This window comes from Anarrhichthys ocellatus, unplaced genomic scaffold (assembly GCF_004355925.1).
Source record: "Anarrhichthys ocellatus isolate YVR2014 unplaced genomic scaffold, GSC_Weel_1.0 scaffold18, whole genome shotgun sequence".
Taxonomy (NCBI): Eukaryota; Metazoa; Chordata; class Actinopteri; order Perciformes; family Anarhichadidae; genus Anarrhichthys; species Anarrhichthys ocellatus.
In genome coordinates, this window is record NW_022280048.1 from 3,998,595 (window position 1) to 4,025,974 (window position 27,380).

Genomic DNA, 27,380 nt, shown 5'->3' on the forward strand with positions numbered 1-27,380 from the left:
TGCACAGTGAACAGATGTTTCACATGGCTCTTCTTACATATCTGCGTCTGACCTCAATGTGCGTGCGTTGTGCTTCAACATTTTCCACTCCATGTGGTATCAAATGACTGAAGTGTAAAAAGGCCTTGTATTATTGGTACAAATGATGATGAAGAACATGGACTACAATTAAAGTCATCTGTGAGCGATTGAGGTTGGGAAGAAAATAAGTAGATGACAATGAAGAAGACAGACGTTCGCACGCGTAGACCTAAAATCTGCTGTGGGCACCAATAAGAACAAGTTATTATAAACAATGCAAGAGACGACATGGCCCGTCAGCATGTCAGCTTCTAAAAAGAGAGACCTACCACAGGCCTGTAAGAGATTTCCATGAATAAAGAGCTTTACCGCTTGTGTTAAAGTCATGCAATTTCTACCTTTGGTGTCGTGCAGATTGTGGGGTTTATTGTGGTGTTGAATGTAGTAGATGTTAGTTTTACTGATGGATTTTTTACATACAATGAATTAGGTCATGATCAATGAGTGAGAACGTTTTTTTTTTTACTGTAGGTGGGCTGCTCAGCGAGCGTTTAGCATGCAACCTTTAATAGTCAGCTACCCGACGGATGTCTGCGTGACCAGCTACTGCACCGAACAGAACACCAAAACCACTTCCTTTTCTTATTATAGTACAAATGGAGAAGTAAGAACAAGACAGCCGAATGAGTGTACCACTGATTTAGATTACCGTCATTCGACATTGCCAGTCGTTCGTTCATCTCACTTCTTCTACTCGCAGCATATTGTGTCCATATTTAGTTATACGAAACCTTATTCTTCTTGGAACTAAATCAAGATCTCCAACAATGTAAGTGATATAAATTAATACATACTTTTACTTTGAAAACCTGTAAACACTATCAGCTTCATTTTTAAACTAGTAAGAACTCTAAGCTGAAGGAAGAAGTGTTAACATCTGTATTTATAGTTGTGCTGTTGCATGGTTCTGACCTAAATCCTCATGATAAAAACTGATATTTTTCAAGACAGCCTTGTGTATTATGTAATGTAAGATAAACCGTTTTAGGGTCATCAACATCTTTTTAGCTGGAGTATACAGCATCATCACCGTAGCTAATAAATACAACGCTACATCAATGCTTAGGGATTATTCCAGTGTTTCTAATGACATATATGTACATTACAATACATTGCGGCTGAATATTTCCTAAACCCTGCTTTAGGTTTTTTTTAAAGGGCAGCCACTGGTCCTGATGTACGCATATTCAGCAATGAAATATTGAGATCCATGGAGCCAATGCTCAGCTCAGTGTTATTTTTGTCCTTTGTGTCCTTTGTGTAGTCCAGTATAATTTTCCATTTGATTGGACTTGATTTTCCAAAGAAAGCATAGCTTGGGACGCAATGCAGTTCAGTGGCAAGTCAGACTTTCAGCACACGGGTCTGTCGGGCCGGAATCGAATAAATCCACGGCTTCTAAATGGTCACTGTGATGGATTAATTTCTAAATCGTTAAAAGTTATTTTCATACTGTATATGATTGTATAAAAGGAAATAATCCATTAAAATACCCAAGATCATAATACAAAAAGATATTATACTCCTGCCTTCAAAATTTCCTTTCAGTAAAAGTACATAAGTATCAGCATATACTTAACGTACCAAAAGTTAAAGTACTCATGATGCAGAATGGCCCGTTTCATACTGCTGCGTGGCTTAATCTACAACCTTGCACCATAAGTTATTAGTCGGTTGTATTTTATGTCAATAATTTGAATCTGCAAAGTATCTAGTTGCTAAAGATGCAATATATTTGTGTTTGAGTGGAAAGTGCAATGTTTGCCTCCAAAATGTATTGAAGTAGGAATATAAAGTAGCAACAAATGGGACAAAAATGTGAGAGCAATACTTGAGTAAATGTGCATAGTTGCTTTCCACCACTGGTGATGTGTAAGAAATAAGCATAAGCACAAAAATATACCTTTGGTTGATTATGGCTGCCCAGCCCCCATAGATTATTTAAGGTGCTGCTGTGTCTGCACTTTCTCCGAATTCTTCTCACTGTATCACATTTGCATTCCAAATCTCCTTTTGAACTAAACTGCCATCCTGTGTCTTCTCAGATACCAACATGAATGGCCTCCTCTTCCTGTTGTGCTGCGTAGAAATCCTGGCTGCGCTATTGTGTGGAGCTGCTGCCAATGTTCTGAGCAGTCAAAATAATGCCACAAGCGCACAGGAAGACCATTCAAATGAAGACTCCCATATTTTCCATGCACCATCCAAAACCAATCCCGCCCTTGATCCCAGCAGCATGTCTGCCACTCTGTCACCTCCAACAGTCTCCCAGACCTCCAAAAGTCACAGCACTTCACGTTCACCTGGCCCACAGCCCACCACCACTTCCACTTCCACCACTATCGATATGTGTTACAGGAAGGAATGTCTTACAGTGTTCCTGGTGGCCGGCGGACTGATCATAGCCTGCACTATCCTGCTGCTTTCTACTCTGTTGCTGATGTGTAAGGTGTGCCAGTTGAGCAACCGCGTCAAGATGCTAAGCGTCAACGGCGACCTGATCAGCACCTCTGAATACTGGATTGGAACCGCCAAGAAGAGCAAAAGCGCGCCGGAGACGGAAGCCAAAGAGACCACCGTGTTAATGACTGACATCATCCTAGGGCAGGAGGACATGGGAAATGGTGCCGCCGAGGAAGAGGCAGTGAAGGTAAAAGAGGACGGACAAACAGGAGAGGAGGACAAGAAGGAGGTGGGAGACACTGCTAAGAGCGAGGAAGCCACTTCTTCCCAGTCCTTCAAAGCCGGAGCAGCCCCCTCCTCTAAGGGCACCGAGGGACCAAAGGAGGAGGTGTAGAGCTGTGCGTGTGTGCCGAAGAATTTCCTGAGCACCTGGCTTAACTTCCCTCTTTACAACCCCTTTATGGTAAATAAAGGACACTTTCTTTTCAGCAGCTTTTGCATTACAGTGAGTTGAACAGCTGCGTGTGCTGCCAAAGCTGTCAAACTGGCCACTGAGGCATTTTTTGGTTAAAAACAATCGGTTGATACTGTATTTCTCTGTTATTTGTGTTTTTTTTAAATATTGAAACATATTATTATTATACAGTTTTGTTCAAGTCAATTTGTGTCTCACACATATTACTTTTTGAGACGTACATGTTTGACATATGATATATGCAACAACCAGAGGAATAAAACACCTGTAACCTCAGTCCTGACTTTATTACTTTGCAGCTATGTGTGTGTGTATGTATGTATGTATGTATGTATGTGTGTGTGTGTGTGTGTGTGTGCGTGTGTGTGTGTGTGTTCTTGTACTTGCTACATAGTGAGGACCGTGTAACCAACAGAATGTGGACATTTTTGGAAGACTTTTTACAGGTCTGTTTGAGGTTTAAGATTTTAGTTTTAGTTTTAAAGTTCAGGTTTGTGTGCGTGCGTGCGTGTGTGAGTGAGAGAGAGAAAAAGAGAGGTCTACTTGATTAGCAGGCAGAGAATGTGCCTCCACCAGGCAGTGCCACTCAACTCAGAGAGAACGCTCTCTTTCACCTCAGCCAGAGCTGACAAAGACAAACAAAAAACCTTTTCAAAACTCCAAACATGCGGTTGTTTCCACAGTCTGGTGCCGATATTTGTTCATCTCCTTCCTTGTGACGTCATGATGAATGTGCACCCTTCATTAAAACTCTTAATAGCTTGTCCCTTCTCAATGCAGCCCCTGCTGCGACGCTTACTGCAAGGAGGTGGAAGCGGTAGCTCTTGGTGATGTCCATGCTCAGAGATGGGATCCAGTAAAGGCCGTCGTCAGGGAAAGGGAATGTCAAAATACTTCCTGATTGTACATCAGCAGTCAAAGGGATTGCGGTAAAACTTAGATTTGAGAGATCTGGATATTATGTGCTTGCACAGCTCACATTGGCAGCTTACAGCATGTCGTGTCTCACAGTGGAAGAGAGGGTTTGACTTTGAGGGTTTGCTGTAAGGGGCAATGACAGTATACTCAATGTCGGTGCATGGCAGCTTCAGGAAATATAGGCAGAAAAGAGAGGAAAGTGCAGAGAGAGGTGTGTGAGGAAGTATCAAACGCACTGCAAAAACAGGTACATGCAGGTATACATATAGTTTACATGACAACTGAACAAAGACTGCGGTCGCATAAATCAGGAATCTACACTGATGCAAAATCTTTTGTTGAATTTGCCACATTTGAAACCCTGATCGCCGTCTGTACCACTGTTGAAATGTCCTTCAGAACCCGATGATGATGTGTGGTAGAAGTACAGCAATGCAGTGCAGCATGGAGAATTGCCTGTATTGCTGATGACAGGTAGGAAGCTGCAGTGGACTGGAGTCCTCTGCAATAAATCTTGACGTTTTTCTTTTTTTTTTTTGTGGCAGCATCTAAATTTACACAGGGAAAATAACAAGCAATTACAGCACTGTGTTGCTTTGTAAAGGGATGCTTTAGAGGGGGGTAGTATTGATCTGGGTGATACCTGATAGCAGTCTAATTCAGTTTGAGTACAAACAGGACCGAAATCAGTCAATTAATCTAACCACAACAATAGCTGTCGCTTTAAATGTAGAAGTAAATCCTGAAAGCTGCCAGGTGAGGGATTGAGGAGTTCTCTTTGCAGCAGCCTTGTGTGCAGGGACCCCTCTGTTATGCGCTCCATTTCTCCTTAGTTACCCCCCTCCTAATACTCCCCACCCCACCAACACCCCACCCCTCCCCTCCCCGCTCACTTCCACTGCACAGAGCAAATCCAAAGCCTGCAGTGCCTGATCGCGCTAACTCAAAGATCCATAAGGGCAATATCAAACTCTCGGCTCTTCGGGGAGGACAAACTGGAACTCAGCGAGGGCAACCTCAAAAAGATCCCGCACTGGACAAGTGAGCAAGGGGTCACATTCTATGAGGGGAATTCAGGCATAGAAGAAGAAGAGAAGAAGAAAAGAAAGAAGAAGAAAAAATAAATCCTCTTCAGCAGAGCAGCAGCTGGTCCCGAGCTTGAAAGCAGGAGAGGGGAGAGCGGCTGGACGGCGGAAAAGGAGCAGAGAAAAGTGACTGGAATGATAAGATGAGAAGGTGAGTTATGGACAAATTTCTTGACTCTTTTCACACACACACACACACACACACACGCACACACACACACACACACGTTCTGCCACACCCTGGCTCACATACAGTACACTGCAGTTTCAGCAATGTAAGAGCTCCTGGCTGTGTCTTTGCCTGCCTTTGCACCAGCTGATGCATGAGTTCTCTGTGGAGTCATTAATACAACCCATCTATTGAGCTAGTTCTCCTCCTCTGGGAGTGTGGGACTGACTGCTCTGACAACCACTGATGACTGAACAGGCAAACGGATGCCAGGGGAAATGACTACAGGGATTTCTCATCCTTTTCGTGAGGAATGATATACTTGACTGGACTAGAAATATCCTCTTGCAGATCAGGTCGAATGTTTATCAGTTATTGAAAAAGGATGCATTTCAGCCTGCTACTGATATATGTGAGAATCTTGTGAGAGTCCTGGTTAGGGGAGTCAGTATGGCATGTAATGTGAATGTGAGCATCTGCAAGCATTGCAGCAATGTGCTTCAAACATTGAGCAGCTTGTGCGTGTACGTACAGTATGCATGTGCCTGCAGAGGTGTGTGTGTGTGTGTGTGTTTCTCTATGGGAATGAAAGAGATTCTGATAGAGGGTGGAGCTTTATAGCAATGATGAAACAAGTATTATTCAGCACAGTGTTTTTCAGTCACTGTGCTTCTTCCTACAGATACATTCCCAGTATTCACCATCCAAACATTGCGCAGGCATCATTTCACAGTGTGCGTCCCGAAGGTAAAAAGGATGCTGTGTGAGACGAACCCTAACATTCTCCTGTCCTGTCTCCCTGTCTCTCTTTCAGCAGGCGTGTGCTGCTGAAGCCGCCCCCACACGAGGCCCTTCTGGAACTCCTGCTCGTGTTGCTGCTGGCGCTGCACGCCCTAGCCGTGTGCCCCTCCATGTGCTCCTGCGGCCACAGCCACAGGGAGGTGGACTGCTCGTGGAGGGGCCTGAGACATCTTCCCGATGGCCTGCAGCACAACACGCGCTCCCTCAACTTGTCCCACAACCGACTTCACGACCTGGACGGACAGCTCACCGCGTACACCCACCTCCGCTTCTTGGATTTGTCTCACAACCGGCTGAGCCGCCTGCCCACCGGCTTGCCTCGTTCCCTCTGGCAGCTGCACGCTGCCTCCAACCGCCTCCAGCTGCTGGACAAGAACGACACGGTCCACCAGTGGAACCTGCGGCTGCTTGACCTCTCGGACAACAAGCTGGAGCGGGCCATCTTCATCAACAACACGCTGATCAACCTGCGCACGCTCAACCTGAGCCACAATCACTTCTGGACTTTGCCCACCAACATGCCTGCGCACCTGGAGAACGTCGACCTGTCCCACAACTTGCTCGTGAAGGTGCTGCCGGGTTCTCTGGACCGGCTCCTCCGACTAACTCACTTCTATCTGCATGCCAACCGCTTTCCCACGCTGCCATTTGGAGTTTTTGACAAGATGAAGTCTCTTAGAGTCGTCACTCTGGGCGACAACCCTTGGGCCTGTCACCTTTATGCCGACATCACCTACTTACTGTCCTGGACGCAGCATACGCCTGCCCGCGTCCTGGGCTGCCCCTGCCACACCCAGCCTGTCTGTGGAGGGGTGCGCCCTGGCAGTACTGGAGGGTGGCACTTTGCCTCCTACAACCTGCCCCCCCTTGCAGCGAGTGCCCAGGACCTGACCTCCATGCCCCCTGAGGCCAGCGTCACCCTGTGGTGGTACTCGTCTGGTTCTTCCCTGCAAAGCACCCCGCACAACCCTAAAGAGGCCTTGACCACGCAGCACCACCCTCTCACAGCCACACCCATCGGCACCTACACCCCGCGACCCAGAAGCGCGGGCACACAGCTAACTATGAATCCCCTCTCTGCATCTGCTGGCCCAGCTGCCGCAGACCACGTGTTCCACACTGATTCCGCTGACTCACGCCACGCCGGCGTTACTGAAACGGCCATCAGGCCTGACATGACGCTGGCCACGGACCAGTTCTTTACAACGGAGAGCCCCTCCATCCAGACGAAGAAGACAACCACTCTTCGCACCAGGAGCGTGAGGAGGAAGAATCAGTCCGTTCCCAGCGGCATCAACAATGGCGGCCCGACACCGGCGACTCGCTCCTCGTACCCTTTCCTCCACAACCTGGGGCTTCTGTCTCTCGTTCTGCAACGAGTCCTCTGAAAGACAAAAAAAAACAGCTGTGAATTATGAGCACAAACAAGACTGCTGACTGTTGTAGTACTTTCATGTTTATATATTACCCACTTTCCAAGCAAAAAGGTCATTTAGAATACAAAGTTTAACAATTCCTGCTATTCTCAGTATGGTATGATGTTGCTTTTATAATAATTGGCCCAACACTTTTTACAAGCCTCCACTCAAATGAAAAAAATAACATTGTAATGAATATAGCTCAGCACATGATGGCACTATACATCCAGGTACCAGTTTCTTATGTAACTGAATGTAGCCTGGTGCTCATGTGCAACTACAGTATAACTATTTCAATGCTATCAAGTACACAATAGGACCTACAAATTATTATTTTTTTCCCTTTTTTTTTGAAATGTTGGCTGTATTTGTGTGAGATGTTGCTTTGGTCATATCTTTTTGAAAGTTATTGCACTGGCTTTAAAAAAGGTATGGCACTCAAAACTTATTTAGACTCTTTTGCCAATTTCAATAGATATCCTTGATGCCTGCTTACTTGTTTCATGTAACAAACCATACCACTCACCAGAGGAGAGATCTTTTCCGGGCACAGGGTGTGTGTATATGTAAGAAACTGGTCATGCCACGCGCATAACAGGGACCAACGGGGGACTCTGTGGGACAAACGAGCAATGTTGCATCACTATCTTTAACAAACTCCGAGTGCCAAGTACCGCGTCTGTATTTCGATCACACCTCAAACTTAAGTGTCCTTCATGATTCAGTGATGCTCGTGAAAATGATCTGCATGGTGATTGAACGCTCCAGGAATGCTAACCTATACTGCAATATTGCCGCAGAGCATTAAAGCACAGACTTTGGAAGAAACACAGTGGAACACACTTCCATTGGGCGATTTCTTTAAATAAAACTGATATCTACTATCTTCTGATGATTGCTTGAATTGTTTAACGCCACCTTTGTCTTCATGCTAAACTGCAAGACAGATGTTTTTAATTTCAAGCTGTGTTCACTGAGAGTGTCTCATGGGAGAGGGCAGACAAACTGCCTGTTTTTCTTTCTTTTCTTTTGTGTTCAATGGCTGCATCTCCCATGGGACTTTGACACAGGTGTCAACCCTCATGGGGGCTGAAGTTGTTCAACGCAATTAAATAGATCAAACGGTTACTTACTCAGATTTGAACAGGCATAGATTTATTTTTAAGTGCATGTATTGAGGGAAGGTTCATTAAGTACAGAGGCACTTATTCCAGATAGACCTTGCTTCACAGCTCAGAACAAACACAGTCTTCTCTGGAGGTCATTGGGCAATCACTCTGTGTCTAAGTTAGTTTCCTAAAAGATCAGTGAACAAAGATCAACCTGCTTTAATGCGAGACCAGCATAGCATGTGATGTATAGCCAGTAGCATAAATCTGAACAAAATTGAAATGAGAATTCATTCCCTTCTTTCTGACACAGAAAACAACTATACAACTGGATACATTGACATCATGGTAAGGTCAGACAGAGTGAACAAAAACAACTGATCATTTTATCTGCACACCACCCTTCCTTCTCAAAACTCAAACACCTGCTGAATAAATTCGGTGTATTTATAGCTGACACACAGAAGCCAAAACAGAAAGGAACTAGTGGTTGGTGTGCTGTGTATTTATGAGCGTGAGTCAGAGCTCAAACATTTATTTTCTCTCCCCGAGTCTCAGTTTCACCTTTAACTTGCATCTTCATTTAATCATTTATTAATTATTAAATGATTATCTTATTGACTTTACTCCAACAAATCAGCCAAATGATTGCTGCCAGAACAAAGCACTATCAAAGGGCCAGTTTTCCTCTCTCGGCCTAGTTTATGGTTCATTATTGCCAACAAACAGATGTTTTTTTTTAGGAAGAAAGGGTTGAGAATCACTAGAAAGTCATTTTGGTTTAAATTGTGTTTTATTGTCAAGCTTGCCATTCGTTTAGTCGCCACACTGCAGCTTTACGTCTCTAATCCTCAACAAACACATGATGTATTTCCTAACTTTAGCTGCAGAACTTTCAAAGTACTTTCAGGTGCCAGCGAGCTGGCCTGCTGGCCAATTATTTTCTCTGTAGACAACACAAAGTAATGTCAGATTTCTCTTCTGGCTCCTATAATAACTGACAAGGTGTAGAGGGCTAGCATCATTTACTGCTGCCATGCCTCCCCTCTTCATCTCTCCACCCGGGCTTGTTTTGAGTGAGCATGCCTTCTTTCTTTCAGCCACACTCAATAAGACTCACCCCCAGTGTGCTGCTTTGTACCTGGCAACCCCACTGACCTCTTGTGTTCTCGTACATTTAAGTCCCCATCAGCTTTATATATATCACAGTGTTCAGATGATGGCAGACAGAAAGGCCTTTAGTGTATTACAGTCTTTATGCAGGCAATCTATGTGAGTGTGCAAAAGGAGTTTATTTCATACGCTTTGCTGGAAAATGTCCCCTTTTTTGTGTTGTTTGAGAGCACTGCTTTACAGAGCTGCATTGCTCACCACCAAGCTATTTGAGTTTGGAATTGAACCTTTTTTTCTATTTTTTTTACACTGTCTACAGAAATAACAGGCAGCCCAGCATCCCTTTACAGTTCCCTTTACAGCAGCCTGTGGAGGTCACACAGAGGCCATAAGAATAGAATAGAAACCCTTTTTATTGTCATATACATGAAATTTGACCTCTGCATTTGACCCATCCCTGTATATAGGGAGCAGTGGTGCCCAGGGAGCCGGGGGTTCAGTGTCTTGCTCAGGGATACTTCGACACGTGGCACATCCCAGTTGAGGATCGAACCATTGACCCTGCAGTTACCAGACAACCCTCTTAAGCCAGTGAGCCACGGTCGCCCCTGTTGGCAGGGAACCTGGGTGTGACTGCAGACTCACCACTCCTGAAAGGAACACAGGAGACGTGTCACTTCAAACCACCTCCATGAACACACACACACACGCACACACACATGCACCAGACGCACTAATGACATCAGCTCCTGTTCTGATTACATGGGCTCTAGGTGCCCTCTTGTGGTGGCGGGACAGAAATGAATGTTTATACCAAAACACTAGAGCAGTTCTTGGAGGGATTGTGTTCCAGGACACAACTTGCCCTTGATAAAGGACCTTTTGATAAAAAAAAAAAAAGAAAATCTGTTTAGAATACACACAAAAGGTGTGTTTTTCTGCCCGGCAACACATGTGAGTTTACTGTAATTCAACGCACCAAACATGCAACTAAGGTGGAGATTTTGAATAAAAACAACAACTGCAGACCGTCACGACAGACCAAAGCTCACACACACGCAGATGCACACTGACATGCCCTGAAAAGGCTACTGCAGCCTGCTTGTTGCTGAAACAATGGCTGCCAATCTCGACCTCCCGAGAGGCATGCGTCACAATATCAATTGTGCCCCAGAATTAGGCCGGTACCCAACCAAAGGACGCTCAGATGTTGCAGATAAAGTTTATCCGATAAACCTAATCTGTATCGACGGCTAGGGTCCATACGCCGAGGCTCTCGCCCGTCTCTTTGAGCCAAGAGCGATGTTTTCCAGTCTGGGCACTGATCAGCCAAAAAGGAGAAACGAGTAGGAATCTGGAAGAAATAACAAGGCGTACTCCAGCAGCCGGAGGACTGATGAGACAGGCAAAAAATTCAAACCCTGCAGCATAGCTGGAGGGGGGGGGGGGGGGCGGGATATGGTATCTCTCGCCCTCGTCTCACTGGCACAGACAAGGCAAGGTCAGTGTTAAGGTCGGTGGTTGCAGAAAAGGAAGTGGTTGGCAACTGGGAGAATAAATGGTGGCAGCCAGTTAGGGGGAAAGTAAATAAGGTAAAAAGGGAAAGGAGAGAGCCGGAGGACAGAAAGCCCCACTTAGCCGGTGTGTCCAGCGAGGCCTGCTTTATTGTGCCGTTCTAAGCCTCCGGAAGATTTTAAAAGAAATGTCTGAGGCGTAGCATATGCACTCATATAAACAAACTCCGAGAGAGAGAGAGAGAGAGAGTGAAACTGGGTACAGGATAGTTCTTCGGGCTAGAAATCTGCCGGCTTCTTGTGCGTCAGTTTGTCCGTCGAGCAACAACAAATGCAGCTGTGCTGTGCATGAGTGTGCCTCAACCCTCAACACTGTTGAGCATGTCCTGTGAATTTGCATGATAAACCAGAGAGCATTTTGCACAGCTGTCCTGAGGAGGATTTCAACAAAATGTACTTTGACAGAGAATAGGGGGGGGGGGGATTTGGGGAGCTCAAAATCATGCTCAATTTAAAATCCCCAAAAAGATTGATATAACTTACATGACTGGGTCTCTGCGTGGGGAGGGGTCCGTCGCTCCCTCTGCCTCAAACAAAGCTCTCCAAAAGGCCAACGTGCACATCTTCCTCCGCACTGCTGACTGTACAGGTGATGGGACGGCTCCTTTCGGTGCTTTAATGCCACTCGTCATCATCTGCAACACACGGCTCTCTCTGGAGTCGTTCAAAAAAAAGGCAGCCAGAACATTCCAGGGAGCAGCGGGGGCATGAGCTTATCTCCCAGCCCAGTGGAGCAGGTAAATGATGTCGTCATCACCCACTTGTGCTCGAGCCCGATTGGTCTAAAGAGCCCCACATGCAAATTATCTTTTAATAGCGAGGTTGGAAAAAAAAATGGAGACTTGCTCGGCCTTTATTGTCACAACAGAAGTGTGTGTATTTGGAGGGATTCTGCAGAACTGTTCCGATCTGCGATTCTCTGCTGTGCTGCGAGCTGTTTAGTGGAACCTTGAGGTGCCTTTGGGCACTTGGTGCAAGGGAATACAGCATTTTTCAACGTTTACAAGGGTAGTTTGCAGGCTTTGAGGAGCCTTATGCCTTTCAGATTATTCGACGTCCATATTACAGTTTAGTTCTTTTTAATAATGTGGACGTCTGAATATCACGGTGGCCCATCTACCTGGAATATTAGTGCGTAGCCTCTGGCAGAGCTTAATTAACTCATCTGCGCAGTTACAGAGGGCATAATGGGGGAGAGAAATCACTCATCACCAGAACATCCGTCCCCACTGATCTGACTTCAAACAGTTTCTCTGTGTGCTAACAATCGCACACGGTCCCAGTGATCCTCACATATCAGGATCAGTCGACGACGTTTTCACACAACCACCCATTGGAAACGTACAAATCCATGATGAGAGGAGGAAATCTGTCATTCCTTAAAGTCATCAGTTTGCTATCAGATGTGGCCGAAATGTACCCCCAGAAGATGCTAAGCTACCCGAGGCGAGATGAAAGAGCAGGTCGCCTGCAGTTTGGCGGATGGCTAATTCCTGAAATAGGACTGTCAATTATGCATGTCTCGGTCTGGCTCCCTCCCTGCAGTCTGAGAGGCGCTTTAACTCATGCAGCAACCAAGAAGCAGGGAGGAGAGGACACTAGAGGGAGACAATTTGTTCACATCTGCAGCCTTCTCAGCCGTTTTTTCCTCTGGATTCTGAATTCCACTGTAATAGGCCCTCCAGAGGTCCACAGAGATCAATACCAAATCATTCACAAGATCCGAAGGATCAAATTAACAACGTCTCAAGAGTGTTTGAATAATATCCCCAAAAAATTCATGGAAGCGATGGAAGGTGTTTTGTCTGAGCTATCTTTTAGTGTTGGATTAATGCGTATTGGATTCCTTTGCGTGCTCAAAACACACGGTGAGCCTCTGAGAGAGGCATGCAAATGATGTATCACAACGTGAAAACCGCCGAACACTTCAATTTTCACCATTATCACCACGTGTTTTTGTGCCTCCAGACATTCAAAGGTTAATATATTTTGTGATTCACCAACAGATTACATGTAGGAATCCGTGTGGAGGAAAGGGGTTATGCATGATCCAGGGACAATTTCTCCAAGGTCAAGTGAGGATTCTGAGGGTGTAAAATGATTACTGCAACAGGAAACAGGATGCCTCTTCTCAAAACAGCATCTCATAACACTGTCAGCGAGTCTATTGCTTCTCTCACTTTCTTTTCCCCCGTACAGCTCTTTCACACACTATCAATTTTACTTCTCTCTCCATCCTCAAATCCCCCAGTCTTCATGCAAAGGCTCGGTTAGTTACAAGCTTCTTCTTCTTCTTTTCTTTTCTTTTCTTTTTTTTTTTTTTGCATGCTGAGTTTCCTCTCCATTGAGAAGCGGTTCATCTTTCAGCACTGAATGCAAAGCCCCAATTGCACTGATGCAAACTATGTGATTCCAGAAATCGTTGCATTGTCCTTGATTCGAAAGCGAAGGGTGAATTATCATTCAACACACAGATGAGTTCAAAGCATGCAGGAAATAAAAATAAAAAAGGTGTGTATTTCTTCTTATTCTTCACCCCCCTCGTTAATCAGAACGTCTTCAACAGCTGCCCCCTTTATAAAGGCTTCCAAGCCACGGTGTTCGATGTTCGGTTTCAAGGAAATCTGTTTTGTTCATAAAAAAATACACGTCCCTCTCTTTCCTGCTCGCTCGATACTAAACGCTCAGCTGCTCTGAAAGCATAGCTGTCAGAGAGCCTAAACTTGCTTAAAGAAGGATAAACATTTTGGGCACTTTCATCAGGCAGTGGTGGCTGCTCAGATTAAAGGAGAACACCGTTTTATTTAGAAATCTATACATTTTTCTCCTTCAATCAGTGTAAAAAAAAATAGGATCTGGCAACCCCAGTGGTGAACCAAAGTGTGATCCATCAGATATGAGAGGTTTGTTGTTGAAATATAATAGATTTGAAATATAATAGGGCGTCTGCTTTGGCATCGTGCTGTTTTTGGGGTTCAAACCTGGCTCACAAGCCGTGATCGGATGTTATAAAAAAACGTCATGCCTGATGTTACTTCTCCATCACGTTTGACTTTGCACTCTTCATGGTGCAACGGTGAACACAAAGGCCATGAGAACAGTGTTCAAACGGCAGAATAATTCACAACCGCACTGTGAAACCGGAGACCCCAGTGTTTTTATTTGAGCAGAGAACAAGTTGCTCTTCATGTGTTAAATCAACTGTGATTTTTTTTGCACACCTTGTGATCGCTTTAAAGCCTGTTGTTCCTCAGAACTGATATTCCGCATCAATTCATAACCTCCCTCACTCCTCCTCTCTCTCTCTCTCTCTCTCTCTCTCTCTCTCTCTCTCTCTCTCTCTGCAGCTGCATGAGTGAATGCAATTTTTTTGTTTTTATCCACCGTCACATTTCAGGCATATGCTGTGGGGTACTGTCACACATTTGACAATTTATAGAACATGCAACAGTAATATAATCTTGAATGTATCACCAAATGGCATGGGACAGAAAAATAGAAGTTAAAGTAAGGTGTCATATTCTCATTTTCTTTGACACTCCTGTGCCACAAGGAGTTGCCACCATTTGCCTCCATACATTCATTTCAGAGATACAGACATCCGCAATGTTGGGTGTCCCCAAACTAATGACAGAGTTTTAGCTGTTAAACTGTCAAACGTCTTGTTATTTGGGTTTTTATCTAAGTCATTGTTTCAAAAACATGCTGCCTGGCCAGATAAGAAATTCCCTCTGGTAGTGCCCTGAACAGTCAGCACAGACGGGCCTATTCAACAAAAAAAAAAAAAACTTCACTGAATGTGAGTAATGAAATAGGATCACTAGTCACGTTCCGCGCAGAGCTCGGGATGTTTTGTTGTAATTATTCTCGTGCTACGATGAATGGAAACTGCATTTCTAGAGAATGTATTGTCTTATTGTCTGTCGAGTTCTGTGAGCAGCAATGTGGCGCGGATGCAAACAAATGTATAATACATAATTTAAAGCATAATTTGTACATGAGATTTCCTTTTCTTGTGTTCTATTGATAGCACGCTGTGCAAAAAATATGCACCGAAAACATGTTTTTTCACACCACAAATGTCCACGTTCTTTTATATGTTCATTTCTTCGTCTTCTTCTTCTTCTTCTTCTTCTTCAGGGTCATGAGGGGGCAGAGGCAGTTTATCTCCACATGCCAGCCCTGCCCCCCCCCCCAGCAGCTCATTACAGGTCATCTACATGAACAGATTCATAATCCCCTCACTGCACGTATGGATGCCATACTTTTTTGATACCTGCAGGATATTCTTTGTTGGCTTTCACAATGGCTCGGGAGACTTTCTCTAATAATCAGCCCACCTTAACGCCTAAAGTTGGGCACCTTTTCATTCATTTCAAAATCTGGTATTCTGCATATTCTGAGGTGTAACTTAAAAATATTCATAAAGACACGTTATTTAATATTTACACTATAACATTGCGTTGTTGGTGCTATAGCATTTATGTATTGATCGTTTTTAAGGCTGGAAGCCATATTAAATGTACACCAAGAGTAGTAAGAATTTAAATGCACATACTAAAAATCATATGAAAAAAAACATGTCTTATAAGCCTATCACTGCAAAAATATTGTTAGCCACCATTTAAAAATCAAACAAGTATATAAAGTACAGTATTTCATTTCAAATATTCAATAATTGTAAAACACTTGTGAGCCATAACAATCAGGATAATCTCAATATTAACATGCATGAGGAACATCCCCATTTCGTGGTTGTTTCTGAGGGACTATATTGTATGGCGGAAGAATAACAAGTTAATGTAATTAGTAGAAAGGTAATCGCGTTGCTGCTTTGTAAAGGTGTACCTGTCAGCTGGGTAATATTAAGTCAACATTGCTAATTAAGAAGACCATTTCTTGGACAAAGAATTTTTTATTTCTTTATTTTTTTTAAATGCTATGTGTCCACTGATTTAGAAGAGCAATAAGCCACTTTCACCTTCAGTGGCTTAGTGCTTAATTAAATGACAAATCGGAGGATTGGTTTGCAGATTGCCTGAATTGACGTCAATTGGATTGGTTAGGTGACAGAGGCAGGCTCCGCCCCCCTGTGGGCCAAGGTAGAGCGTGCGGAGAGAGAGGGAGGAGGGAGCAAGGGGGCTGAGCTGATCCCACGTGTGACGCTTTCATTCCCGGCTCAGTAATATTCTCATAGCGGGGCTTTGCATATCTCCTGCCCGTATCTGTGTGTGTGTCTGTCACTGTTACTGTAGTCACAGCCTATAGTTTGAAATAGATATGGAAGGAGACGGGAGTCAAGCCACATCCGGAAGCCTAAATGATTCACAACATGACCCGGGGTAAGGATCTTTCTAAATGTATTCCTAAAGGTACTCTGCTTTTTGCTTTCATGTTAACATCTTAGAGAGGACTTCGACTGCCGTGTGCTGGATTCGTCCCCCTCTACAGTACGCACTTAAACCGTGCACGGGTCCGTTTCCACATTCAGTTGAAAGCCCCCTCAGCTTTGTAGCGAGAGTGGCCTGCCCCCCCCACCTTTTTTTATGTCGCTAGACCATAAATACTAAGCGCGAATGTGTTTCCATAGTCTTCCTTTATCCTTTAAGGTCGCTTTTAGAAGTAGTTAGTCGTCAAAATGGCCGAACTGACATCTGGACTCACTTCTGTTGTGTTTTCCCCTTACAGTAAAATGTTTATCGGTGGCCTCAGCTGGCAAACCTCACCAGGTGAGAGACTGTTATTCTCTTTTTACACCGTGTCCCGGTATTTTCTTGTTGTTTTTTCTTCTTCTTTTTTTCCTCTTCTTGTCGCTGTGACTGAGTGCTCGTTGTAGCGGCTGTGGCGGGTGTATGTGCGAATGGGCACCGTGCAGCAGTGCACTGTATGGGATGTCTCACTAGTGTGTGTGTGTGCACGATGTTATTTTTGATCTCCGTCCATCTGAAGTCCTCTATTCGACCCCTATGCGCATCGCGGGGTGTTTTTGTGTGTGTGTGTGTGTGTGTGTGTGTGGTTGAAATGCAGTGACAACAGCATGCCCATATGTTTTCTGTCAAATGACCCGACATATTTTTTTTTCTCTATTCACAGACAGCCTTAGAGACTATTTTAGTAAATTCGGAGAAATAAGAGAATGTATGGTGATGAGAGACCCCACGACAAAACGCTCAAGGTAAATACCGGGCTCTTCCTACTTTTTTCAACCCCCCTCCTCTCCTCTCCTCTCCAGTGCATGTGACGATATCGCTCACTTTGTCCGTGTTTCGTGTTAATCCAGCGTGCATATGTGTGTGTGTTTTTCCCGTGTCCGCGCGCGCACGTGTTCGCGCGTGTGTGTGTGTGCGCGCGCGCGCGCGTGCCTGCGTGTGGTTTCACAGCAAGCCAGATAAGCTTAAATGCTCGCTGCTGTAAAGCTGCAGCCGAATGCAATTTGACATTGACTTTGTGACTGCACCGCAATGTTGGTGTGCTGTCGTCTCCCATTGTAACACACCAAATAATGATCAGCAGCCTGCTCAGTTTCTGTTCCAAATCTGCCACAGGACCTCCATCAGTTTATTTTTGTTGGATTGTTTATTATTATTATTATTATTATTATTATTATTGTAAAAATAATAAGGTCATAGGAATATTATGCCCATTGTTGTGCAGTTTCATCATGGCAAGCCACGCTATAGTTTCGCTATGTTTAGTATTTGCATGAAACAACATGTATTGCAATTATGTGTGTGTGTGTGTGTGTGTGTGTGTGTGTGTGCGCATTTCTAACATTGTTGTTCTCGTTTCTTTGTGTTTCTTTGTTTTGCAGAGGATTTGGGTTTGTTACGTTTACAGATGCTGCCAGTGTAGATAAAGTCTTAGCTCAACAACACCACGAATTAGACTCAAAGACGGTGAGTTAATTTTACCTCCCACTTACGTAAGTGTGTTTGTGTTTGTGCCTTTGCCATCACACTGTGTGACTTTTTTTGCTGCCTGCGAGGCCTTTTGTGGTTGAACACCTCTTAAGTTAACAGGCGGTGTGGATCAAGGTCACGCATATATGGGCTAAACGGCGGCCCCTTCAACACTTAAAGCTGAGCAATAAAAACACAACTCCGGGGTGAATAATATGTGTGTTCACTTTCACTTCTCTGGCTGAATGGGGCTGACAGGCCCCCCCCCCCCCCCCCACCCCCCCCCCCCCCCCCCCCCCATTCCCTGTTCGCCGCAGCCACACACATATCTCATGTTCCACTGAAGGGCGTGCTGTCTCAGGCCCTGCTGCCACCGCTTGTGTTTGACCCAGCAGATATTGCGTCGTATCACACCTGATGCGCTGATACCGTAAGTGTGGGAAACCAGCACTTACCCCATTAAATAGTGCCACGACATCTTTAAAAAAAAAAAAAGCTCAACTAAAAGCAGAATTAAACAACTTTGTGAACAAGCATGTTATTCAAAATAATTGGTGACTGCATTGTAAAATAATTCTACGTGTGGCAGTGTAACGCCAATCCACGACCGTGGTAAATGTGTGTTTAGCTCAGAAAGAATGGTCTGACTTTATTCGCGTGGACAAGCCAATTGATCCACAGACCTTTCCACGTGTGTCCCATGAAGAACTCTGAACCACTGTGGGTTCTACTTGCCCTTTTTGAAATTTGTCAGTAGATGAATAATTAAAGATGCTACTCACTTTCTCTTTGAGAGATGTCTGTAGTGATGGATTAGACAGGGTTCAGCTGAGATTGCATTTGTCAGGGATTTCTGCTCGGTAATATCCAGATATGGCCGCGTGGTTTTGAAAATGGAATCGTACTGTTGTGCTACCTTCGGCTGAAGGCAACTCCGGATGGAGGAATATTTATTTATTTCAGGATTTCCAAAGACAAAGGGATTGTAGTCAAAGGGCACTCTGGAACCTGTGTAGGATATGGCAAAGGGATTTGTTGTCCATTTTAATCACATTCTTGAGCTCAGGTGTGATTGGTCCAGAGCTAAAAAAGGCTATTTTGTTGGACAGTGGATCTTATTTTATTTTCCCAGTGATTCGGCTCCTCTTTTATTATTATTATTATTATTATTATTATTATTATTATTATTATTATTATTATTAGGGAGCTGTGAGGTTTTTTTTTGGCCAGTTTCCACAACCGCTCAGTGGTGGCGTATGTGATTAGTATTTCTACTAGTCTTAAAATGAGTTATTTAGCATCGCAAACACGCATGTCAGAACACATTAAGGGGCACAGAGATGGGCATTACTAGTTTCCTCTTCCCCCATCTGATCCGATCCTTCCTGTTATGTTATTTTCAGTCTCGGGGGGGGTGGTGGTGGTGTGTGTGTGTGTGTATGTTATATCTATAAGGGTGACAAAGACACGCGGCGGGTCGGTGAATAGAGGAGACGAGGTTGTTGGCGGTGAAAGGACCAATAAATACGCGGCTGCAAACGGCGAGTACGTAGGAGCGGGTTATGACGCAAAACGTGCTTTCGATGCAGAATACGGAGCAGTTTGGTAAACTTCAAGGTTGACATTTGAAATGAACTTGACTTTTGCGAAATGTGTCGCTAATAAAAATACACTTGCACCTGGGAGTTGTCCCTGTGCAGCTGGTTCGGTGCCTTACCCCGAAGGCACGTTGAGAGCAGTGGCAGCAGTAACTGGTTAAACTCCCCGAGCATTCGAAAATGATTCCCTTAAGATCTTCGTTGGACTTAACTTGATGACCTCATGCTCATAGCCACTGCCACATCGATGTTGCAACTGAATTATTGATTGCAAAATAGTTTTTTTTTTTTTTTCACCCGTAAGATAAAGGACGTTCTCGTGGGTAAAGTTGGCAAACTTTCACCGGCAGCTCCTACATATTATCCTTATCAAAATGTAGAATATTCTAAATCTTATGCATTTGTGCCGGAGCTAAAACACAGTTGTTTTTTTTCTCTTCGTGTTACATCCATAGAAAGATACAGAACGGTTTGCAGCTACAGATGCATACGTAAACAATCGCATCGTAGGCTGTAAGGTCGTATTTGGCAGACTTGTGTCGCACTCTTCGGCTCTGACAGATCCTCACCCTGAGAAGTGAGCGCTGACATTTGAAAGTCTCTCCAAATTGTGGCCTTAGTGCACAGGCGTAGCAAAGTCCTCCACACTTGTTGCACATCTGTCCTCGTCTAATTGGCAAGTCACTCGAGGCTTGGCGGTACCTTTTCCCTTTTTCATAATATTTATCGTTACCTCTGTCAGGTAGTATCCTTCCTTGAAAAAAACAATCTGTATGTTGTGGAAGGGGATTTTCATTCCAAACTAGTTGAGGTATTTTTGGGGGCTTTTTATTTATTTTTTTGTAGCCTTTTGTTAGATGGCAGACAGGAAATGAAGGGCGAGAGAGGTCTGGCCGGACTCCATCATTGGGGAGTCGTGTTAACATGGATGCCTCGAATACATACGTTTTAATGACTATTAGCATCATCATATTGGACGTTGACTATTACACAGTCTGTATTCATAAAGATGTGGAGCCAAGTAAGATATGCAATCCTGGCTGATGTTAATGAAACAATTTCTTTTAATATGATTCATTTGCTCTGTTGCCAGGCGGTTTTGTCTCCATACCCCCAAACCTGAAATATATTAACAATACTATAATACTCCTGTTATTATAACCAATGGCTTCGTCATAATAAACAGCAAAGTGAAGCTTTTTTTTTTTTGCTTGACATTCTTATAATCGGATGAGTGTTTGACAGTCTAATTGAAATACCAAAGATCCTGGCTCAAATAGATGCAGAAATTGATATTTCCTAGCTGCTAATGTGCTGTTGTTTATCCGTTCGGGGTGCGATAGAAGATTACAGACCTAAGGCAGCCGTCTGTGTCGTTCTCCTCACTATTAGTCACTGGGCTGTATCCGCCGCAGCGTCGTATACATCTTACCGCTCGCACTATCAAGATGGCACCGCATTAGGATCTGTCATATCTCTTTTATTTTTATAAAGTTGCTCAGCGCGAGTGAAAAGGACCGGCACCCGGTCCGGCGGATGCGGCCGGTTCTTGATGCGCTTGCACATGTTGGTTCGATACGAGCCGCCCACTTTCAGCAGTGCTTGAATGAATCCTCACCAGCAGTTTTTTGTCCTCGGTAACCTTGAAGGGCGCGAGTGGCTGGAGGTGCTGCGACTGTGAACAAGTTGAGTCATAGGATTCGCACAAGGGGAAAGTGGAAATCATATCTAATTTCCATTTTTGTTTCCTTGTTTGTTCGTCTCTTATCTATTTTTTAAATATAGATGCCTGAATTAAACTAACGTGGCTGACCGACAAACACGCACGAAATAGTCATTATCATGAAGTAATATTCGTTAAAAAGCAAACACAAAAAGAGGCATTTCTTGCTTCGATTACATTGATATTCTCATTATTTTAGCCCAACTTCTCCCTGAAAGAGCTATAGAATCAAACGTAGCATCCACAAAAATGCCAGGATGTGAAATTACGTGCACACAGTCAAAGCCTTCCTCTTATTCTTTATTTGTATTTTCTTTTTATTTATTTATATTTTTCCAAGCGTGCGCTCAGCCTTTTGTCCGGTTATGAAAACACCCAGACCGGGATGAATGTGAATGAGACATATGGGGAAGCGCAGCCTGGGGCTTCAAAACACACATGCTGGTAATTCAGAACATATTTACCATTTTTCATGATGCTTTTGTTCAGTTTTTGGGAAATATGCGAGCCGCAGCATCTGTTCCCGAAGACTCTTCGAGAGGCAGGTCGGCATGAACAAGGGGAGATCACATGGAACACGATTTAGCATTTGAGAAGTAACAGTTGAGAGCTCAACAAGGCAGCAGAGTGATTCCAGGTTGGCTTTTTTTTGTATTGTTTTATGTAAAGCGGTTATATGGGAAAAGAAAAATCAGTAAAAATTCTTCAGGGACCTACTAAAGGTTATGTTTGAATGCAAAATGTGAATTTATCACTCGTGATACCGTTCATTTTACTTTAAACAGCAAAGACTTCAATCTAACTTACTGCAACCTGTAAAACCCACAAACATCTATGAATGTTCCATGTTGCTGAATGAGCCCAGGTCAATGCACACTATGCAAGAGGAAAGCAGTAGAATAAGGCATGGATAAACAGCTGTTTTTGGGCAGATCTAAATCGTATCGGGTGGGATTTTGGAAGCGAGCTAAACTCCGACTTGCCCTTGTTTAAGGTTAGCAGGTGCTCTGTCTCCTGCAGTTAATTATGGCTGAAGGCGTTATTAGTTCACGCTGTATCTGTCTCCTGTCGGTACGCGCAGAACATCAGATGTTTGTCAGGGCGGTAATGTAATATCTTGTGTAACACCAGCCGAATCTGGATCACACTCATAATGGTGTTGCATATTTTCTTCAGTAAAATGAAAAGAAAAAAAAAGATTTCCTCGTGTCTGGCGAGCTTTGGAAACATTCTCATTATCGGTTCGACGAGCGTAACAAACTGCCTTGTCTGCGTGGCGTTATCCCGCCACAAAAAAATATCCCCAAACAAAAATCGGTAAAGATCGACAGCACAGATAGGAAACATTTACGTTTTAATTTCTTGTCTATTCCGTCTATTTGGTATCGCGCAGGCACACCTGTGGACCTGCTCTCGCTCTTAAGGTTGGGGGGGGGGGGGGGGGGGCTGCAATCTTTGATAAGACTTTTTTTCCTCCCTTTTAGCTTAACCATCGTGCTACTGTAGATATGTCTTAAGAGAGAGGAGGAGAGTTTACCCAGGAGCCACATTAATATGTGAAATCCTTTTTTTTTTTTTTTAAATATATATATATATAAGATGTGAACTTAAGATAGAGGCTGTTTCTCAGCCCTGATCTCCCACAGTTGCATGCAGAAGCGGCCCACAGAGACTCTGTAGTAAAAAAAAAAGGCTGTAGAAGATAAAAGATGGAGAGGGGATTCCTCTCGGTCTGTTCTCATCTGTTATGTCGACATATCGGGCTGTACGATGTTGTGAGGAAACCTGCGTGAGATCGTGCGTCATCATATAAGAAAGGTGCGCCGATGCTGTTAATTAGAAAAGGTCCCGTTGGGCTGATGTACAGCCACTTCGCCAGCAGGGCGTCTTTAGCGCGTCACTACTCACGCTCCTGTGCTCCGCATGAACTCAGCTGTGTAAACTCGGATGTGAGATAGCCGCGTTGTAAAAGGCAAACATACCGTACTTGCGGAGGCCCTTGACAATGACATCACTTTAGAGGCTGTCAGTCAATTGCACATAAGAGGTGCCGCTGCCATTAGATAGTGAAATAAATCTAATCGAAGGAAAGAAACAGACGGTACTAAGCATACCCTTATTACCCGGAAGAATAGCAATATTTAATTTCTCAAAAAGAGCAAACTTAGTGTAGTGACATTCGCAGTAGTATCCAGGTTTTTTTAAGTTGCATGTAAACATCAAATCATATCCTCACCTGTGTGCAGCTGTATTGATTTCCTGCTATCTTTAAATACCTGGAAAAGGTGTTTGCACACCACAGTTTCCTGGTTTCTGTTGGAGCTCTCCAAAATCCCCATCGTAACCAGGATGCAAGTGCGCGTGTAAACGCACTCGGTGACATGGAATTAATCACAGGTGTGAATTGGGTCTGGCTGGAGTTTTAAATTATTTTATTTTTTATACATAGCAGTGGTTTAACTCTTTAGTGGCTGTTTTTCGATGACTCATTTTGATTGCGATTGACCCTTGGCTTGACTGGAAATGATACTTGCAAAACATGCACAACACCTCGATACGTGACACACGTCGAGTTCGGCAGTTGAAGGTAGACAAACACCGGCGCTCGAAGCAACACCAGTGGGCAGCTCCACGACATAATGAGGTTGAGGCTGCCAGAGCTGGCACACCCATTGATAGCAACGTTTCCTTTTAATAGCTGACGCACGCAGCAACTGCATAGAATCTTAATTACTCAAACATTAGGTGATGTATGCAAATGGCGACCCGTGTTTTCAGTTTCAGCAACCAAAAGCTGTGGTTGCCAGCCTGGCAAGAGACGCCGCCTAAATTAGGAATTCCAATAGGTCATTTCCGTAGCTTAGGTTCAGTCAATATTTGTAAGACTTACTGTACTCTCTTTCAAAGCCAGAGAAGTGACTCTAAAACGTATGATGTCATCAAGTATTTAGTCTGGAGCTCATCCTTAAACAATGAACGGGCAACTGATTTTGTGGACTGACAGAATGTTTGTTTTCTTTTTATACCCAAAAAGAGCTTTATTTTTTATTAATTTGTAATGTTCTCAGTTGTGAAACTTTTAACTTGATGACACCATTTGAGTTTTAGCCTTCTAGTTTTTGGGAAAGTTTTGTTCACTAATATTTTTTGGACTTTCTTAGACCATTGGAATATATATCCCGTGTGAATTCTGAAAATGTCCGTAGTTCCCTTTTTAAAGTCCTATTGCTTCCACTTTGCAACATGTAAACACCCTCACTTATAACAAAGGCAACAACAACAGACAAGTCCTTGTGTACGAGTGTAGTCGGTCCAAGTAAAGTTTATTACTCTGCTCCTCTAAATGAATTTAACGATCCCAACGACCTTCATACTTCCACAGTAGCGAACAACACACAGAAGGTAAATTCCAGGTGTTTACCTGCTTGATAGCGTCGGTTGCCCACGTTTGAGCAGCTAATCTGGCAACCAATAAAACGTAATGTTCAAAGCATATTGTTCATTCAGCTCCAAGTCGGGTTTTCTAAATATCTATGCGCCGTTTAGTTTGCATGCGCTGCCTGTGACGTCTCCACGATAGACGTTTCCTAGAGGGGGGGGGGTTTAATAAAGTACTTTTACTGCTACTAGATGACAGCCATAAAGCTACAGCTGGATGGGGGAGGTCTACCTTTCTGCGCCGGAGTGATATGTCTTCAATTTATGCGTTTTTAATGTGCCTTTTGGTACACATGTTCCCTAGAAATTGCCTTCTCTAGTTTTACATCAGCTCGTGATTCGTACCCAGAATCCACCTCGACAAACCACAGAGTTTGCCTACACTTGTTGCATTCAGCTGATATAGGTGGAGACTGCAAAAATGATGGTCAAAGCCCTAGCAAAGTAAAGACAAGAGTGTTTCAAACCCCCCCCCAACCCATTAACAAAAGTACTTTCAAGGAAACAAATTAGACCAAAACATGCAAAGTAAATCACCAATAGGTCATTTTATTTGCAAAAAATGTGTTTTGTTTTTTTTAAATGTGTTGATGGATGAAAACAGATACAGGTACTCTATGGGGAATTACTGAAACAAGTGCACTACCCAGGTCAGGTTGACTGATCCCAAACCTGATGATACGTGTGTTGCATAACAAAAAAAATGTTTCAGGAAGGAAGTATGGGGTGAAACCGAGACAGCGTCGTCTCCAGTTCAAAAGTACGGCTATCCAGTGCAAAGGGCAGCGCATACTGTAGCTCTTGGGCCTGCAGTGTGAAGGCACTTTGTACTTTTAAAACCCCACGCACATGAATATGTAAACCGAAGGTAAATAATTGCTACGTCTCCCCTCCTCATGTTCCGATTTGTCAAAGGAGTCATTCATCATGAGTCGTGACCTGAAAAGGCGCTGCTACAGGATTTCTCAGAAGGATTGGTTAGTAAGTCCTCTTTGCCTAATTTGGTTGCATTGCTCCGAGTGCGATTTAAACAATCTGCAGTAGCCTCGTTTTGAACGCAATTCTGTGCATATAATTGGCTCCTTTTTTTGATAATTGTAATGTTTCCAACCGACAAACTATACGACCTCCGTGTGTTTAAGAGCTCTCTTTGTGCGCGGGAAACGGGAAGCTTTCGTCGTGAATAGAAATTCTCAGCAAGGCCGAAAAAACAATTAGTTTGCGCATTTTGTCGAAATGAGGTTTGATATGTTTTGTGTATAGGCTTTAAAAAAGTAAGATACATTACCAAGTATATAGGACTTTGGAATTCAAAGCATAATGTGTTGTCTTTGCTCGAACTGGGCGCACAAAATAATTGGGTTTGAATTGGTTGTGCCTCGGGCTAAGTGCTAAAACAAATCTTTAAATGAAATTCATTACAAGCAGGGTTGCCGTACCCAGGTGTTATTGAATTCATTTCTCATTTTGACTTGATTTAGAAAGATAACCGTAATAACCGAGACTGACGGGAAAAGATGACAATGACATTGCACATCATGGCGTCCCTTCAAACGCATTAAATCGTAGTCAGTCTCATTGGCTTAATTGATCTGTGCAGATGGCGTCTTTTTGTTCTCGTGTTCCTTAATTCACTTTCTCTCCGTTGTCTCCCGCAGCAGGGAGAGATGTCTCTTTTCTTAAATATATCCATCTGTGCTGAAGTGGTGACTTTTATGCAAGCATAGAATTGGTACTCTAACTGTAGCTATTTCAGCACGGCACGTGGCAAAATACAGAGCAACATGAAACGAGATTTTTCAGGGACACAAATGAGTAATATCTTTTACATTTTCATTGGTAACCAGGCAAGGACAATTTAGGATGACATGGCTGTTTGAGATAGTTCCTCCTCATTTTGCAAGGTTGATGAGAACCCCCCCCCCCCCCACGTACCTTCCTACCAGTGAAATTAACGAGGAAGATGTAGCTAATGAGATAACAAGCACACGATGGAGAAACAGGCTGATCTGACGCATCCTCCTGGTTATTTGGCAATATCTGGAGGCGTCGGTGGCCTCAGACTCTCATTTTCTCCCTGTCATATTCAATCAGCGATTCCTGCCTAAAATAAAAGCCGCTCTGTGCTGCGGCCATGACCAGCTGAATGGGGATGCAGCGTTCAGACTTTTTCAGTCCCTAAAACCCGATAGCCAAACCTGGGCTTTGGGTATCGGCCGACACCGCGTACCGATCCCATACCAGTATTTAATGGACAATCTGAATGCCTCACTGAGTGGAAGTGAGCGGGATCATTCTTTCATGCGAGAGGCAACATCAGGCCTGCATTTAAACATTAAGCTTTCCTGACTCTTTAAAACAAAATGTGACAAATGCATACATAGATGTACATTTACTGAATTGTTTTTACTTATTAAAACAAGAAATCGTGCACCAGCGACTTGGTAAACAAATCTTTAAAATGAACAGGAGTTATAATTCTTGTGTATAATGTATAGTAGAATTGAAAAGATCGGCCTCGTTGTCGCTCCATATGCATCCCTACTGCAGAAAGATGGTGTGGCTGGCCCCCACAC

The 27,380-nt window shown here is 43.8% G+C and overlaps 3 protein-coding genes across 17 annotated transcripts in view; all 3 read left to right on the forward strand.

The window, feature by feature from the left end:
* The first annotated feature begins 560 nt into the window (after window positions 1-560).
* LOC116388981 (uncharacterized) lies at window positions 561-3,235 on the forward strand. The gene is made up of 2 exons (XM_031857350.1): window positions 561-850; window positions 2,127-3,235. Exon 2 carries the CDS (start codon window positions 2,135-2,137, stop codon window positions 2,876-2,878), a length of 744 nt encoding a protein of 247 aa, XP_031713210.1. The 5' UTR covers window positions 561-850; window positions 2,127-2,134; the 3' UTR covers window positions 2,879-3,235.
* Window positions 3,236-4,774: 1,539 nt separating this feature from the next.
* On the forward strand, window positions 4,775-8,234 carry LOC116388961 (oligodendrocyte-myelin glycoprotein-like). 2 transcript variants are annotated; one of them, XM_031857319.1, is made up of 2 exons: window positions 4,775-5,113; window positions 5,946-8,234. In XM_031857319.1, exons 1-2 carry the CDS (start codon window positions 5,106-5,108, stop codon window positions 7,318-7,320), a joined length of 1,383 nt encoding a protein of 460 aa, XP_031713179.1. In that variant the 5' UTR covers window positions 4,775-5,105; the 3' UTR covers window positions 7,321-8,234. The 2 variants fall into 2 exon arrangements, with proteins under 2 accessions (XP_031713179.1, XP_031713180.1); XM_031857320.1 differs by having other exon boundaries at window positions 5,949-8,234.
* An 8,019-nt stretch (window positions 8,235-16,253) lies between these two features.
* LOC116389103 (RNA-binding protein Musashi homolog 2) overlaps window positions 16,254-27,380 on the forward strand; it is a 241,749-nt gene continuing 230,622 nt past the window's right edge. For all 14 annotated transcript variants that reach the window (XM_031857530.1, XM_031857532.1, XM_031857529.1 and 11 more), the window contains exons 1-4: window positions 16,254-16,488; window positions 16,835-16,875; window positions 17,240-17,321; window positions 17,958-18,042. In XM_031857530.1, coding sequence (XP_031713390.1) covers window positions 16,427-16,488; window positions 16,835-16,875; window positions 17,240-17,321; window positions 17,958-18,042 — 270 coding nt within the window. In that variant the 5' untranslated portion in view covers window positions 16,254-16,426. The remainder of the gene's footprint in view (window positions 16,489-16,834; window positions 16,876-17,239; window positions 17,322-17,957; window positions 18,043-27,380) is intronic.